The 17,743-nt window shown below is 46.8% G+C and overlaps 1 protein-coding gene across 4 annotated transcripts in view; it reads right to left on the reverse strand.

Annotated features, from left to right (window-relative positions):
* TRIO (trio Rho guanine nucleotide exchange factor) overlaps positions 1 to 17,743 on the reverse strand; it is a 369,149-nt gene that overhangs the window by 84,741 nt on the left and 266,665 nt on the right. For all 4 annotated transcript variants that reach the window (XR_012092813.1, XM_073014830.1, XM_007961240.3 and 1 more), the window contains exons 33-34: positions 17,376 to 17,475; positions 3,631 to 3,874 (exon numbers count right to left, since the gene is read on the reverse strand). Coding sequence is in view for 3 of the 4 variants with exons in the window: in XM_073014830.1 (XP_072870931.1) it covers positions 3,631 to 3,874; positions 17,376 to 17,475 (344 nt within the window). In the remaining variant the exon portion in view is untranslated. The remainder of the gene's footprint in view (positions 1 to 3,630; positions 3,875 to 17,375; positions 17,476 to 17,743) is intronic.

Here is a 17,743-nt window from a genome sequence, read left to right on the forward strand (position 1 = left end):
GACAGAGAGTGAGAGATGCTCGTTTGCCCAGGTTCGCGACAAGACTATTCTGCTCTTTCCTGGCTACTTTTCCTTCCAATCGCACTGGAGCTAAATCCCCAGGGACCATTGTGTAGGGTGACTCTTGGTTGGGAAGAAAGGGAAAAGGTGAAAAAAGCAGGGCAGCGTAGGGCAAAAAGGATGTTTTGAACTGTTCTCATTGGAAATATACACATTCTTGATATTTCTGTTTATTTCCTGTGACCAAGACTGTCAATAAATAGATGAGTGACAAGTTTTACAAGTTGAGACAATGCGAAGGGAAGAGAACTTGGATTTACTGAGTCATCAACAATGGTGACATGACACCAATTTCAACAGTGAGCCCACATGCTACATGCTTGAGTGGAAGAGACTGAAGGGAGGTGAGTGGGCCTCAGCCCGGAATGCACTGGAGACTTGCTGGAGGCACAGACACAAGCTCCAGACCTAGGCCCCAGCCCCAGAGCCTCTGAGGTAACGGCAGACAGCATAAACGACCAACAGAAATAAGACTGCTGGAGCACACAAGGGTTTGCTGAACCCTTATTCAATCCTGCTATGCCCGGCGTCTGTTTAATTCATGACCAAGATGCTGAGATGGAGGAAGGACGGCCAGAGCAAGAGTAGAAGGAGCCATCAGACACAAAGGCTGGCTGGCCCAAAGGACGCCAGGACATGCGAGCTTCCAAAGCAAGCTTTGTTCACAAAACAGAAGGCATTTTTTAAAGAGACGGGGTCTCACTATGATACCCAGGCTGGTTTTGAAATGCTGGCTTCAAGTGATCCTCCCACCTCAGCCTCTTGAGTAGCTGTGATGACAGGTGTGTGCCACCACACCTGGCCACAAGATAGCATTTCTCAATGGAATGATGTTCACAGCAGAGTCCTGTTTCAGACACAAAATTATCTCCTTGAAAAACAAATTGTGTAATTAAATTTCTTGTTCATTTAAAAGAAGCTGTATTTTTATCCTCTCCCAAATCATTTTAAGGATATATAGCTGATAAAAGAAATCTGGTCTTCATAAATTCCATGAATTCTCAGTGTCCGAAAGACTTCCAAGTCTAGCCCAGCTTCAAAAACACCCCGTGAACCTGAGCACTGCTCATCATGAGTCCCTGACCCTTGTTGGCTGATCTGAGTATTCAGACTCAATAGCTTACTATTCTCAAGCAAATAGATAGTCATTTGACCTTAATAGGCATGTTTTTTACATTCGAGGTAAAAATGTAAAAGTTGGATCAGGGTGTTATGAAAAAATTACTGAGGCACTAAGGCTGAGAAAATGTAGAGAAACTAAAATTGAATGAAGGTGCTCTTTCCGCCTGCTTAGAAGGTCAGAGCAGTAAAAGTCAGAGACATGTAGGAAACTAACTTTAATAGCAAGTGACAAGAGGCAAATCTGTAAAGCCAGTTCCACACTGTCCCTGAGTTCTGAAGTGAGGGTGAGGCAAGGCAGCCTGAACATCTGATACCGGGGGGGTCTCACCCAGCTGCCAGAATGATGCACGCCATGGTGTGCAGAGAGGGTCCATGTTTAACTCGCTCGCTGCATATCCTTGAAGTCTGAACAGCTCTTATACTGAAAAGAGGCTCAAAAGGAGAGTGTGGATGTGCAAAAGCATGTGGATGGCTGGCACGGACAGGCTGGCACATGCCAATGTCTTTCCGGTCGCGGGGAGAGCACCCCTCTGCACACACAGGGCAGGAGAACAGGGAGGACTGTGGGGCTGAGCAGAGGCAAGCCTGGGTCTCTGCTTCCCAGGGGGCAGAGGCCTCCTGCTCCTGCAGTTCCTATGTCTTTTGTTGGACTCCACGTCTAAATTCTCATCCCTTATTGCCTGACTTTTTGATGATGGCCTCTGTCTCCTAAGATTCTGGTCAAGCTGCCTAGTTTCCTGGACGTGGACATGGTCAGGACCTCACCCATGCCCTACTGCTTCCACCCTTGTGGTTGAAGACGCCCTCCATTTCCATGTTACTTCTGACCCACATCTGCTGTCTGTTGCTGTGCAGTTCCTAACACAGCAAGGGAACAAACACTTTTTTTTTTTTTGAGATGGAGTCTTGCTCTGTTGCCCAGGCTGGAGTGCAATGGCACGATCTCTGCTCCCTACAACCTCTGCCTCCTGGATCCAAGCGATTCTCCTGCCTCAGCCTCCCGAGTAGCTGGGATTACAGGCGTCTGCCACTATGCCTGGCTAATTTTTTGTATTTTTAGTAGAGACGGGATTTCACCGTGTCGGTCAAGCCAGTCTGAACTTTTGACCTCAGGTAATCCACCTGCCTCAGCTTCCCAAAGTGCTGGGATTACAGGTGTGAGTCACCACGCCTGGCCGGGAACAAACCATCTTATGAGTTTCCTTGCATTACAGGAAATAAATAAATAAATAAATAAATAAATAAATAAATAAATAAGGGAAATAAGAAAAAAAATGGATACAGTTCTGAGCCCCTACTGGCTGGTGTAAGTTCACAGCAGGTCTTGCTCATTAAGAAGCACCTTCTTGGTAAACATAGGGCATAAGAGGGTTTGTGGGGGCAGAGAGTGACTTTCCAGGTACAAGAATGTCAGAGAGTATCATAGAGAAAAACAAAATGGTGCAACGTAGCAACATTCAAAAACCCAACCTCCACCAGAAGTTTTCCGGACAAAGCCAAGTGTGATGAATGCTTAGTTCTTTCGCCTTGGCTAGCCTGCAACTGCGAACACCAGGAAGTAAGGAACACACCACAGGAAAGGCACGTGCAGAAGAAATCCTTCAGAACAAGCGTTATTTGAGGCATGCTTAAGTTCACCAGGGCTCCTCTGCATAACAGACTAATTTCAGGAAGAGTTGTGCTTTATTTTCAACTCAAATTCAAGGACTTACATTGATGCAACTTTAGAAACATTCTGGCAACAGGCTAAAAGCCAGCATGGCCCAGATCGCTAAACGCAAAGCCTCCACGAGGCGAAGCCCACCGCTGTTCCACATGCACGGGCAGCATCAGCAGACATGGAAGTGGACACCTTTGGCTTTTGGCCAAAGTCTGAAAATCCTCTGCCTTTCTCTTCGGATTTCTGGAGAAACAACAGCCTAATTCTTCCTGTTTCTTACCGAGGTAACAGTAAACTCACATTTAGGTCCTGAGAAATCCGGAACATGGCTTGGCCTATAATTAATCAGGGGCGCTGATTAGTAGCTGTTTTCTCTTGCAGCTTCATTAGCTCCCCGGAATGACTCACCCTCTGGAGCCAGGGGATGGCCTCCAAGAGGTGTCATGACATACAGAATGATACAGCAAGTACAAATGATAAAGGTACAGATGATGAAGGAAGCAACTGGAATGTTCCAAAATCAGTGTTCTTCCCTAAACTGATGTCGTATCTCACTACACCACCCTGGAAGTGAGGAGATCACTCATTATTTCTGAACCATGGGTGAAATCCTCATTTCCTCTTCAGGTGCTGACGGACTGGAAATGCCCAGAGAGTCAGTGACCATGTGCTGAAGGCACAGCTGACAAGGAAGCTCATGAACATTGACAGGAGCAGAGGCGCAGAGACAGAGGGCTTCAGGGCCACTTCCAGTAGGCGTCTGCCACCCACGCCCTGCTGACTCCTACCTTTGTGGTTGAAGATGCCCTCCATTTCCATGCTACTTCTGGAGTGGGCGATGCACAGTGAGCCACAGGGGACCAGGCCTTCGGCCGCTGGGGAGCGGTCAGTGGTCCGCACCAGACACCAGTCAGGCTTGTCATGCGGCCGCTCCAGAACTTCCACGGTCTGGCCCCGTCGGATGGTCAGCTCGTTGCTGTTGCAAGCGGTGAAGTCGTGGATCACCACCGTCAGCTCACAGCCACCAGAGAGCTGGGGGGGGGGGGAACAGAGGAAGAGAGCACAGGTCAGCCAGTGTGAGCCTTCAGGCACAGCTGGGAACTCCGTGAGGCGGGTGGAGAGCCTCCCCTGCCCCGGAGCGAGCTGAGTGCTCCGAGGCTGTGCGATCACTGTGCTCCCCAGATGAAAATACGATTTTTCATAAAAGCTTCCAAATTTCTTGAACCTTAGACACTCTATTTCTTTCCTCACAAAGTGGTATTATACGTACACTCATTTTTTAACTTACGGCAAACTAAAAGAAACTCTGCTTGAAGGCTACTTGGGGGATTATCATGAAATACGGTGATAAAATGAGATAAAGTCTGTTCCAAATTTCTGTTCCGACCCAGTGTTGGGTGTTTCATGCTTTGGAGTATGCGGGCTCTTTAAGCATCCCTTGGGTCAGGAAGGACGCAGCCACAAGAAGGGGACTGAACAGGCAGTGTGCTACGACCCTGAAACTGAAGCAAAGCACGCCTGCCTGTCTTCAGAATCCTTCAAGCGCCCCCTCCTGCTTGTCCGGGGCTCCCCTTGGTGTGACTCCCAAGGCCCTGTGATCTGCCCTCAGATTCCTTCTAGGCTCCCCTACTCCAGGCCTCAACACGCAGCAGGCACCACAGGCTCTGCAGACAATGGCTCGTTTCCCAGAGGTCCTGGATTTTCTGGCCTTCGGTTCCTCCAACCTGACGTTCCTTTCCCTCCTTCTCTCCTTTTACCACGCTCACTCCCACCTACGCCTACTGAAACTCTTCCGGGCCTTAGAAGCTCATCCATAAACTCTCTAATGACACACACCCCATGGCCTCCGCCGGTAAAACAAGTGCATGGTCTTCTCATGACTGTCTGCTTCAGATGGCCTGAGCCCTGGTGTGTGTTCCCTTAGACTGTAAACTCCGTGGCGACAGGGCTCATGTGCTCATTAACATCCCTCCTACCTAAGAATCTTTTCGTTTTTTCCTACATAAGAATCCTGAGAGCAGCTCCCGGTCTCTGGACTGTCCCAGGTTCTGTCTCTGCTGTTTCTCCACTGTCCCCCTGCATGGGCTCTTCAACCACACCCTCAAGCTGACTCCTCCCGCGCTCGCGTCCCAACCGCGGATGGCTTCTGGTCCCTGCTGAGCAACTGGATGCTTCCCTGTCCCCCCAGTGCAGAGTCTAGGACATGACTCATGATGCCCTCCCACTCCCAACTCTCTTTTTCTTCTGGTGTTGCCTTTTGGGTAACAGTATCACCATCAAGTCACTCAAGCTAAAAAAAAAACCCCTCTCCTCCCTCCAAATGCTGTGGAGCAGACGCTGGGCGGCTCTCCGATCACTTCCTTTCTCCGCACTCCCATACCAATCACTTCACTGGATCCCACAGGGGCTCCTGAGCGGCCTCCCTGACGGACTCCAGGCTCTCCTTCCAAGCCATCTAAACACTTCTGGCAGGAGACCTTCTAAAAACACATCATCCTCTTATGCAAAACCCTCACACACAAAGGCCTTAGCATAGGATGCAAAAGTCCCCCCAGCGGCCAGAAGTACCTCCTCCTTCTTCCTGAGGGGTCCTGCCTGTAAGTGGCCCATACCATCCCTTTTGCTGAAAGCCCCCACGTCCCCTCTATTCTAAGCTCCCCACTGGCTCCGCGAGGTCCCTCTCGTGCCTGTCCTCCATGGCACCTCAATTCTGAAGTGATCCGTGCCTGGAGTTACACATGTGTGTGTCTGCCCTCATCACCAGAAGCAAGTTCACCCCACTCTTCTGTGAACTTTCCATCCTTGGACTGGGAGGGCGGAGATGGGGCTGGACACAGTCACCCTGAGTCCCCCAGTGCCAATGGTGGTGGTGGGCATGTGGCTTAGAGAAGCGGTTAGGAGTGGGACTCCTCCTCAGCCTGCCTCGCACCGTGCTCTGCATCCAGCTAGCATTCAAATATTTGTGAAATGAAACAGAAAAGACACATAGCTCTAAAAATGAAGGCACTGCATTTGAAAACCCGAAACGAAGCCTGGATTTTCCTCACTGGCTTCAGGAGCTCACTCTGCCTGTGCTTAGCCTGCAGCCGCTCAGCTCTCCTCTGTTGCCTTCTGCTAAAGGGCAGTAGCCCAGGCAAACCACAGGCACACAAGAGTGTGCTGCGGGCTATGGGGCCGGCTGTGGGAGTGACAGAAGGTGATGAGGGAATGGCCCAGCCTCCTGCTGGGAAACACTCCACTAGGCACAAGCCCACACTGGGCACAAGCCCACACCCAGAGACCCAGGAGTCTGCATCCTCCGATGGCTCACACTCGCGCTGTGTTCTGGGGCCGCCCCTTGTGCTGAGGACCTCTGGGAGCCTCTGCCATGCTCTGTGCTGTTGATTACCCTCCTGTTGTAGGAGGCTATCTTTTAAGAGAAAGTTCAGATATTCAGAAGAAGAAACACATGTCCACTAGACAACCACAAAGATCAAAACAAAACCGAACTCTCCCATCATGAAGCACAGTATCGACAAAGTGAATCAGCTTTGCGAGGCCACAAGGAAAGTTTTCATAAAACCCCTTCTCAATCTTACAAGCTTCTCTGTGGAAAACCCATGCTAAATTTTACAGGTCTCTGAACAATCAAAGATGCTAATGTTAAAAACTCAAAGGTGGAGGCCCGGCCTGGAAAAGAACTTTCCTTGCAGAACCACACTCATGGAGTGGTTAGTCCTGTGACTTACAGCTGGGGTGCTTCCTGTTCCAGGAACACAGGACTGGTCTGCAGGCCCCGAAGGAGGGTCCAGATTGCCATGGTCCCCTGGACCTGCCCTTCCCAGGCCTCTGGGTCTGGCTAGAGCTCCCCAGTGACGCCACCTGCTGCTTCACTGAGTGCATGTGAGAAGCTCCCAGCAGAAACCCACTGGGCTTCCCTGACATTCTTCCAGCAGCCCCCACTCCCAGACGCTGGGAAGTGCACTGTCTCATCACCTGCCCTCTGGCTGCCTCATTCTCCAGAGTCTTATTAATTTTCCAGACGGCTCAAAGCCATGGGCTGCGGGTGGGGGAAGGGTGGGAAGGGGAGAGAGGGGCTGCCCAGGAAGGAGGATTAAGCTAGACTTTATTTCTGGCACTGATTTCTTAGGCCCTTAAAGAGTAATCAAAAACTATTGGAAACATCTGTGTACTTGACAGGACCTAAGAAATAAAAATCAAGTATGTTCTGCCAAAGAATCATATACAGAGTTAAAATTCCTTTTTAAAGGCTCAAGAACTTGTTAAGAAAATCCAACAACAGAATAATATTTCAAACGGCACTACAATTATTTTAAAAATCTTCCTATCTCCCAGTAAATCAAGCGGCTTTACCCAAAAAGAGAGGACCCACACCACTAAGGGGAGGATTAAATGGGTGTTTTCCAGCCCAGAGAAGAGCTGTCCTGTGGATGTGCCTCAATGATCACATTTCAGTATTTTTAACTTCTTGCTACAAAACATCTTTGAAACCAGGTTTGCTAATTAAAAAAAGAAAAAACTTTTTTGTGTACAAAAGACTTGTAATAACTATTTTGAGGAAGCAATGCAAATCGTCACTGCTTTTTAACAAAAATTAAACTCCAAACTACAAAACATTCAGCCACTACCTTGTATGTTACATCTGACGGAGGTCTTGGCTTTCAGAGAATTTCTACCCCCCATTGAAAGAGTTACCATTTTATTTATCTAGTTTAAAAATTTTCTTCTCTTTCTAACCTTATTTTGTGCGAGTTCTCACAGTATCTTCGTTGGTTCTATATATTTAATGGGTTTCTATCATGGGCTCCCACCACATGCATTGAATTTAGGATTGCAATTTGTGAAAATCTCACTTTCCATGACTCACATTAACACTTGTGAGATTCATATCAGAAGACAGATTTTTTTAAAAACCTTCCAACTTTTCCCTATTAAAAAAATGAATATGGTGACTAACAAGCATGACAACAAAACAGCCTTAACTGGACCAGGGCCAGGGGCCCGCCGCTGATGTGCCCCCTCCAAAGACTACACCATGTCCCTCTTTAGGCCCACACATATGGACAATTAGCAAAATCAAATCGGCTCCTTTCCTGAATTCTTTCCAGAATGACTGAAAATAAACAACTTACTGTGTTTCACCCGAGAGAATGAAATACTCATCTCTGGTTGCAAGCATGTGAACCTTCAACAATTACCACACAGAACAGAACGGTACTTTTCATGTTTTCCAAAGAAACCATGTCATATCATCGTCCTGCACAAACGTAGTCAATGGCTGTAACTAACAAGAGCCGTGGCCGGGGACTTTTCACACCGCGAGCTGTCACGTCTTCCTTTGCCCCTCAGAACACCGCCGCCCTGGACACTACAAGGCCTGTATGGCTCAGGAACATACGGCTCTCGATAGACAGTGGTGACACCTGGTTTGAATCACCAAGCTCCGCGATGGGTTCTGGGGCAAGCTCTGCCTGAGGAAGAGGGGGCTCTCTAGGACTGTGTGGTGGGTGACGCAGTCTTCGCTGCAAACAATTCCACTTTAAGAACAAGAGTCTAATGTGGCAAAGATCAATTGCAGGTGGGTTCTGACCAATTTTCTGAGAGCAATTCAAAAGCAAAAGGGAAATGTGGCCTAATAAAAGCCATTTTCCCCTAAAGAACAAAGTATATTAACTCCCGTGAACCATCACATCCTACAGCCCACTAGAGTTCAGTCATTCAGAAACCTCACAAAAGGGTTTTGCGGTTCTGTGAAGGTTTCACACTGAGTAGGCCAAAAAATGATTACTTGGTTAGAGGGAATTAGAGAGTACAGTGCTATTACTAGCAATGGTTACCAAAAAAGGGCAACTATAGGCAGCCAGAACAATTTCCCTAGTAAATGCTATTATGCCCCAGGCTCTCACCCACCCAAGCTTCTCCACAGGGCAACTTCACAGAGACCGGGGCTGATCAGCAGCCGTTCTAATGTGAACAACAGGCCCTCCGTGCTCACGCCAACGCCAAAGCTGCTTTACATAAGGCCAAATTCCAAGAAGAAGCATTCACTAAAACCTGCCACTTAAGAGTTTAAAAGAGGACTATTGTGATAGGCTCTGATACACTAGGGGCACAGAAAGAAACCTGTGAGGACCTAAAAATGGTTAAGACGGTAAACTTTATATTGCATTTTTTTTAACCACAATTAAAATAAACAAACAAACAAAAAAATCCGTGAGAAAAAACGTTTTCAAAACCAGCAGCTTACCATACTCAACACTGTATCTGCAAAAGAATGAGTGAGGACAGTGTTTGAGGATGCCAGTCCCTCCACTGTCCACTCACCTGCTCACACACTGCTTTTCTGATGTGAAAATTGATCTTGGAAGACTTGAGTGTGTTATGTTACATACATGCATTGGAATGAAATAATAGATGAAAAAAGGCTGCATTTAGAAGATACAACTAAAAAGGTTAGGCAAATCAGAGACAGGACAGCTCCCATGCATTAGGCTTCAAGGGTTCACAGAAGCTCACCCGGACCAATGTTGTATTCTTGCTTTTAGCATATCCCAGTAAGAAATGCCAGATGTGCCGTGCAGGCCCTACAGGCGGCCCCGTGGCGTGCCAGGTAAATGCTTTTTGGCTATGAAGTGGAGAAGGGAACGAGCATGGGGAAGAAGTGAACAGTTGAAAAACACCTGCCTCACTTAGTGTACTCCCCTAGGCTCTGGGAAGCAAGAAGCTTCTTAGGACAGTTTAACCCAAGAAACCTGTTGGCTGTATTTCCTGAGAGACCAAGGCAATTTTTATTCAGGAAACTTCATTTGAAATACCTCTTTTTGGGCCGGGCGCGGTGGCTCACGCCTGTAATCCCAGCACTTTGGGAGGCCGAGGCGGGCGGATCACAAGGTCAGGAGATCGAGACCATGGTGAAACCCCGTCTCTACAAAAAATAGAAAAAATTAGCCGGGCGCGGTGGCAGGCGCCTGTAGTCCCAGCTACTTGGGAGGCTGAGGCAGGAGAATGGCATGAACCCGGGAGGCGGAGCTTGCAGTGAGCCGAGATTGCGCCACTGCACTCCAGCCTGGGCGACAGAGCTAGACTCCGTCTCAAAAAAAAAAAAAAAAAAAAAAAAAAAAAAAAAAAAAAAAAGAAATACCTCTTTTTGTCTTTCATGGAGGGACAGTGATCTGAGATCTAACATTAACTAGCTGACTTCAACCAGCTAATGTTAACCAGCTGACTGGGCCCTCGCCAGGAAGAGCAACCAGAATAAACACCTGCTTTGAGTCTGAATCATAACTTTACCACTGTCCCCAACTGTAACTTTGATCATGTTGTGTAAAATTCACAGTAAAAAGCACTTTTCAGTGCTCTACTATCTTACAAACACTTAACTTGTAACATTTCGAACCAAACTTTAAACAAAATCTGTCCTTTCTTAGAACTGAGGCTTTCTACTTCTGCCTGGGGGATTTTGCTTTTCTGACTGGGTAACTGAAATGATCAAAGACGACATTCAGTTTGTGGTTTTATGTGAGAACTTAAAAAACTCATCTAAAAACTACTACAAAAAGCCACATCACTTAGAAAACCAGAAAACAAAGATGAGTAAGAGAAGGAAGCAGATGTCACACCGAATCTATCACTCAGAGATCACCAGGGGAGGGGGGGCTCTGTCTCCTTCATTCGTTCTTGTGCGCCGAACACCTATCATGGGGATGGCACACAGTGGGCGACCAATACATATCTGAGAATAAAAGAACCCACTCTTTGCGTATGAGGTCACCGTATACGCATGCAGCTAGGATGAATGATGAACAGTTGAAAAGGTGCTTTACGCAAGACTCTCCTGCTTCTGCAGTAACTGCCCATTCCACACACAGAATTTTGCAGTTGAGCCACCACGATTCATCAGGCCAGGCATTGAAGTACAGCATTTCATTCTTAGGACAGCTTCCAGTTCCTAACAAGTACAATAAAATCAACAGCTAAAGCCACTGTAGCCCCACGAGTGTGCAGATGAAGGAAGGGGAGGCTGAAATTGACAGTAACCTGCAACAGCAGCAATGGCGGCCAACAGCCCGAGTGAGGCAGGAGGAAGCCATCTGTATAATGGAGACACAGAAACTGAATATTTATTCAATGCTTAGAACATGCTAGTCACTGATCTAAATACATTATACATGAGCAGTACTATCATCTTCATTTATAGATGAGGAAACTGAGGCTCAGAGAGGTGAGGTGACTTGCCCAAGACCACCAGCTGCTGAGGCAGCGGCCAGAGGTTTGCTGGTGGGTACATCCTTGCTTTTGATCGCCTGCTCTTAGGTGTGCTGTACATGCTATGCCACTGCCATGTACACTCTGAGCACAGGAAGGTCAATTGCGGCTGGGAGTGCTCTTTACAAAGGATGTTAAAACCAGCACCATCCTGTGGAAAAGGCTTCTGAATTAAATGACTCAATTTCATGCTTACATGGGGCAAACTTATCTGAGGTCCTGGGAAACTCGGAGCCCTGGGCTGGCCAAGAGGCAGAGAGCTTCCTCTCTGAGCAGCTCCAGTCAGAAGGGAAGGTGCAGGGCACCTTTGTGCCTGGCCGCGCCGCCCTACGCCTTCCATGCGGGGAATACAGGCAGAACGCGGGATTGCAAGACAACCTCAGGAGGTTGAATGCAAGCATCATTAGGTAGATAGATATATACCCTTACTCAAGATGCTGAATTAGGCCGTATTTCAAAATGTATTGGCATTAGCTACTTTACATACTATCTCGTCGCTGCAATGTATGTAAGTCCAACCAAGTTCCTGGAGTGTAGAACGTCACTTGACAGAAAGAGCTAACTGCTTTTCTAAATTTTAAAATACACAGAACCTCGGCCGGGCATGGTGGCTCATGCCTGTAATCCCAGCACTTTGGGAGGCTGAGGCGGGTGGATCACCTGGGGTTAGGAGTTCGAGATCAGCCTGGCCAACATGGCAAAACCCCGTCTCTACTGAAAATACAAATATTAGCTGGTGTGGTGGTACGTGCCCGTAATCTCAGCTACTCGGGAGGCTGAGGCAGGAGAATCACTTGAACCTGGGAGGTGGAGGTTGCAGTGAGCAAAGGTCGTGCCACTGTACTCCAGCCTGGGAGACAGAGTGAGACTCCATCTCAAAAAAAGAAAGAAAAGAAAAAACAATACATAGAACCTCACGTCTCCAACATAGTGCTAAGGCTTCATTAAGAATAACTGAAACTGGCTGGATGCAGTGGGACTCACGACTATAATCCCAGCGTTTTGAGAGGCTGAGGCAGGAGAATTGCTTGAGGTCAGGAGTTTGAGAACAGCCTGGAAAACACAGTGCAACCCTGTCTCTGCAAAAATAAAACAAAACTAGCCAGACATAGTAGTGTACACTTATAGTCCTAGCTACCTGGGGGGCCAGACAAGGATCACTTGAGCCCAGGAGTTCAAGACTACAGTGACGCTGATCACACCACTGCACTCCAGCCTGGGCGACAGAGTGAGATCCTGCCTCAGGAATTAAAAAAAAAAAAAAAAAAAAGTGTGACTGAAACCAGTTATGTTTTTTAAATACGTGAATCCATATACTCATGGTTATAAGCTTGGGAAGCGGGTTCCACACGAAGTTATCAGTCTCAATGGAATTTCTCACTCATTAGAAATAAGAACCATACGGCTTTAGATTCGAAAGACAGCTCACACCTGGGCCCTGCTGGCTCGGGCCGGCTTTTCCACAGGATTCCTCATCTCAGCTCAGCCATTTTTCCATGTTGGCCTCAAGATGCTTTGCTCTACAACACAGTTTGAGTCCCATGTTTTCTATTTCCTTTGTAATATGGATTTTAGTTAAATGATTATAAATCACAGACTAATAAGGGAAAGACAGGGAAAACATTTTTTAAAGATGCATCTTTAGTAGAAATACTGAGCTCCAAGTTCAGCTCTTGCATGAAATAATAAGGCCTGGAAAATGACAGATGATTAAATGCATGTTCCGTGTCTGGCTGTGGCCCTCTGCTGCTGGGAGGCCTTGCAGAGGGCCTGGATCTCTGCAGTGTCCCAGGCCTGGCTCAGCGCTCTCCTCCCTACCGCAGGGAGATGCACTCAGAACAGATGAGATAAGAATCTGGAAAGCGCTTGATTTCTTTGGAATCCAAATTATATTTTCATAAGATCACTGTATCAGGCTAAAAGTACCATGGAGATCAGCAAGAATCAGTACTAAAATCACTTCTGGAACAAAGAGAAGGCATATTTTAAAACTGATGTTTTCAAAGTAGGAAACGTGCTGCTGGGGCCTGTGGCTCATGGCCGTGGCCTGGCTAACCCCGCTCTGCTGACAGTGCTCCCTGGAAAGAGGGCGTCTCTAGGGCCCCCCTTCAGACTCTCCCTAAACCTTGTGTGCCTCATCTGAGAATTACTAACAGCCCTGGCAGATAACTTTTGCCTTCAGAATTCTCCAAGAGGCCGAGTCAAAAACATCCCCCACCCAGTTTCTGAAATGAAACCAAATTTTATGATAACTAACTAATAACAGACATCATAAATTAAGTCAAACAGGCAGAATGTCGTTAAGTGACTTCCCTTGCCAGATCCATCTGCCTGCGCTATCAGAGGCTGCTTAAACTTAAACTACATAGGGCAGAAAGACCTTTGAGACTCAGGAAAATTACTGTTACCGGAGATGGGGTTGCTGGTTAAGCCCAGTTCAGAGGGACAAGGCATTTTGCAAACTAACTAGGGAAAGGATAGAGTCCCTGATTTTCAAAATGTATTTTTGAGTCATCTACTGACCCTCAACTGTTCTACTGGAGAGGCATAAGGAGGGAGATGGCCAAGAGAAAACCTCACAAAAGCAGAGCACCCACATAACAGGCACATGTGGGGAGCAAAAGGGCACCTTCTTTTTGGTAAGGTTGCATGGGTACGTCCTCTCCAAATTCCAAATTCTGACTTATCGGCAAGTCTCATACACCGTTTAATCCCAAATGCAGGTCTCCAGAACGGAAGAAGACATCCCCTGTGGTTCTGTTCTCATGAGACGACATTTCATCCTTTCTGTTCTTTAGAGCCTACTAAGGACCGATGCTCTCAGCAAGTGGCATTAAGAAAATTCTCCAGGCCTGTCTAAGAAACTGAGTCTGGAGTGTCATTCCTTCAAGACGGTTAACTGAGTCTGGAGTGTCATTCCTTCAAGACGGTTAACTGAGTCTGGAGTGTCATTCCTTCAAGACGGTTAACTGAGCCTGGAGTGTCATTCCTTCAAGACGGTTAACTGAGCCTGGAGTGTCATTCCTTCAAGACGGTTAACTGAGTCTGGAGTGTCATTCCTTCAAGACGGTTAACTGAGTCTGGAGTGTCATTCCTTCAAGACGGTTAACTGAGTCTGGAGTGTCATTCCTTCAAGACGGTTAACTGAGTCTGGAGTGTCATTCCTTCAAGACGGTTAACTGAGTCTGGAGTGTCATTCCTTCAAGACGGTTAACTGAGTCTGGAGTGTCATTCCTTCAAGACGGTTAACTGAGTCTGGAGTGTCATTCCTTCAAGACAGTTAACAACCATGAGAATACCAGGGAGAGCGTCGCTGCATGGCAGGCTGTGGTCCTCAGTAAGAAAGAGCCTCCCAGGAGCAGGGCCAGGGAGGTGACGGTGGAACTGGCAGGAGAGACCCTTCACGGATTTCTGAGCTCAGGAGTGAAGCTTAGGGACAACACATCAGATGAAGTCAAGAGAAACTAGTAAAATATCTTCACAGATAAGAGTATCTCATAGGGAGTTTTCTTAACATTTTCATACCCTAGTGGACTGCTAGGGTAAAATTATGCTTTTGTGGTTTTTTTTTTGTTTTTTTTTATTTTCTTTTGGCAAAACTATACTTTACTGGTAGTGATTTATTCTTCCTCTCTCGTTGGATACAAATACAATTTGCTATATTCCCAGTTCACGTAAGCCCTCCCTATTATGCTATAACAGATGTGAAGTCATGCTAATTTCACTACTCCTAACTCCACGATAGAGACTTAGTTCTGTTCAAGCTGCTGGGGAATCCTAATCAGCCATGCGCCTAAGGGGCCAGGGCTGTGCTGGGGCTCAGAGGATGTGGGTACCAGCCAAGGAATTCTCCACACACAGGAGATGAGTCGTGGCACCAGTAACTCTGTCTGGAATAATGAACTGGAGACTCCAGAGCCCCTTCCTGGATAAAGGGGTCATTTCCAGACTCCCAGGCACCCATTTATCTGTAAACTACCCGAGCAAACAAGTTAGCCTTGCTTCTTAGACCAACTTCCAAAAAAGGAACCTTCCAAAGCTAACTTTTCCACTTAGTTCTTTAGCAATTTCATTCAAAAAATTTACTTTTTTTTAAAAGAATAAACTTTTGAACTCAAGTCTAGGGTAAATCCAGAGCAGACCCCTAGGAGTTTGTCTTATAAGAACGGGATGTGGGGCTTGACGGTGATCTCAAACGGTCTGGAAACACCCTGAATGCAGGCCCCTTTCCCGCACACTTGAGCAACTATGATTCGACTTTTCCTTCAGGTGGCAGCCTCATGTAAATTCACCAGACAATCCCCTTGATTACTTTATTAAAAAATAAAATAAAATTTAAAAAATGATCAATATTACTCTAACAAAGTGTTTCCAAGCTCAAACTTTATTTCTTTAACCTCAATGGCCATAGGTGGGGTCTCGGGGAGAAATGCTATTAGGTACCAGATGCCTGAACATGTCATTTATCTTATTTCTTTTTACTACATGCCAAGAAATATTTGCTGAATGCCAATACACAGGGCCTTGAACAAAATAAAACGATAAATTCTTTTTATTCTCTGGTCTTGTCATTCTAACCACTCTAAGTCCTAGGATCTATTATTTAGTGAACCCAAAAAGTATAATGAGAAAAAAACTAATCACTTAAACTAGGATACTGAAAATGAAATCACTGCAGCAGAGCAATATTTTAAATCTACTTACTCCTGTCCTAGAAACTAGAACATTAAGTATCATGAATCCTTCTGCAAAACCAAGTGAGAAAAGGCCAGTCTGGGACTAAAAGATGTGCCACGGAAATAACCTTCCAAATACTGGACTCTGTCCTCTGTCTGAAGCAATTCCCAAGGACAGTGAGGTCAGGGCATCGGTCCTTCCTACCAATGAGTGGGCTGCGGAAATGATGTGCAGAGAACAGACTCGCGGGTCTCATGATGGGGACAAAGGTCTCATGAAATGAGGTCCGACTTGCGTCGGAGAATGAGAAGCTCAGTAATTCTGGGCTGATAAACAAACACCCTACTTACTGTCAATTTTTAAAAAAAGAATTCAGTCTAGCATTCTAGGAATATAACAGAACACACTCATCTTGGCAGGAACAGATGACTTCACTAAGATAAGTGTTCCCTATTGGCTCTGACAGAGAACATTTTGTTTTTTGTCCATCACGTAAACTTAGGAATCCAAATTCTACTAGCAATTTACTTTGTGGGTTTTTTGGATTATATCAGACAAAATCATGAGGTTTTTAGACTGCTTTTGAAGAAGATATATCTACACAAACTTTTTTGATAAACATCAGATCTAGCTCACAGTGGTCACCACTGTTGCCAATTCCAGGGCAGGTTTTCTATATTCTGCTGCACCCTATGGTTCTGAGAGGGCATCCCAGGGCCACAGCCCCCACTTCCATCAGAGCAGCTCTGCTTCTACACTGCTGTGAGTTCTTATTATTTTACGTTGCCTTGACACCACTCTGAACCCAGAGAAGCTGGACTTTCTCATACCAGAAGCATGTCCTCCTAGGCCCTTATTGTGGTCAGTCCCGATCTCTGCTTCACAGAACTTCCTTCTGGTGATCACTCCTCTAAGGGACAGCCACATAAAACCTGCTTAACTGGCCCTGCCGACACTCGCACCTCATATGGACTGTGCAGATATGCCAGAGTGACAACCTCCTAGTCACAGAATGACCTCCTGAAACTCATGCCTGCTTGCTCTAAGCCCACCGATTGACACGCCCTGTGCCAAACCTGTTTGGAGAACGTTCTGGACCCAATAAGGAGCCTGGCCCAAGGACTCCTCTGTCCCCGCATGCTCCCTGTCCTCGGGGGTGCCGTGTGACCCCCAGAACCTGTAGGCAACACTATTTTCATCTTGTGTCTCTCCTAGTCGCTGGAGGGGTGCTGTCCAGCTTAAAGATCCTAAATTAAAACATACGCTGGCGTTCTGTGTAGATTTTAAACAATAGGTTCTTCTGCTTAGGAGTAAGATTAAAAAGCCTAAGTATGCTGCCCTCGAATGTCCCATAACACCCTTGGCACTGGCAAAGGGTAGGATGGAAAGAGTTGAATGATTTCTCCTGAATCCTCAGGGTTCAAGTCTTCTCACCCCAATCCCCCAAGTTTCTGCCCCACCACAGGATCCTGGCACGTATCAACTGCTTGAAAATGTTGACGACAAACGGTGAGTAACAGAAAGGAGGGGCTGCTTCAGCCAGAGACCCGCCACATTCCCCTCCATACACAAAGTGCCGGCGACGACTCACCTTATCGCTGTCCAGCGTGTTCTGAGACGTCCGCGAGGCGATGGAAATCGTATCGGGCTGGCTGCTGCCATCTCCTTGGCTGTCCAGATCCTCTCCATCCCTGGAGGTGCAAAGAAACTTTTAGTTCCTGACGCTGCCGAGCTAGCTGCCAGTCACTGGAGAAGCAACTGGTTTGTTTAACGAGGTGCATATCAGCCTTCACGAGTGTCTGCTGCTGCCAGGATGTGGACAACGGTGAAGGCACCTTGCCCCAAGCACAGGCTTTCTGCTGGGCCCTGTGCTGAGTGCTTAAAATACATCATCCTGTTGGATTCCCATCACCATAAAATATAGTTGATAAGATTGCTGCCATTTTAAAAATGAGAAAA

This window comes from Chlorocebus sabaeus, chromosome 4 (genome assembly GCF_047675955.1).
Source record: "Chlorocebus sabaeus isolate Y175 chromosome 4, mChlSab1.0.hap1, whole genome shotgun sequence".
NCBI lineage: Eukaryota > Metazoa > Chordata > Mammalia > Primates > Cercopithecidae > Chlorocebus > Chlorocebus sabaeus.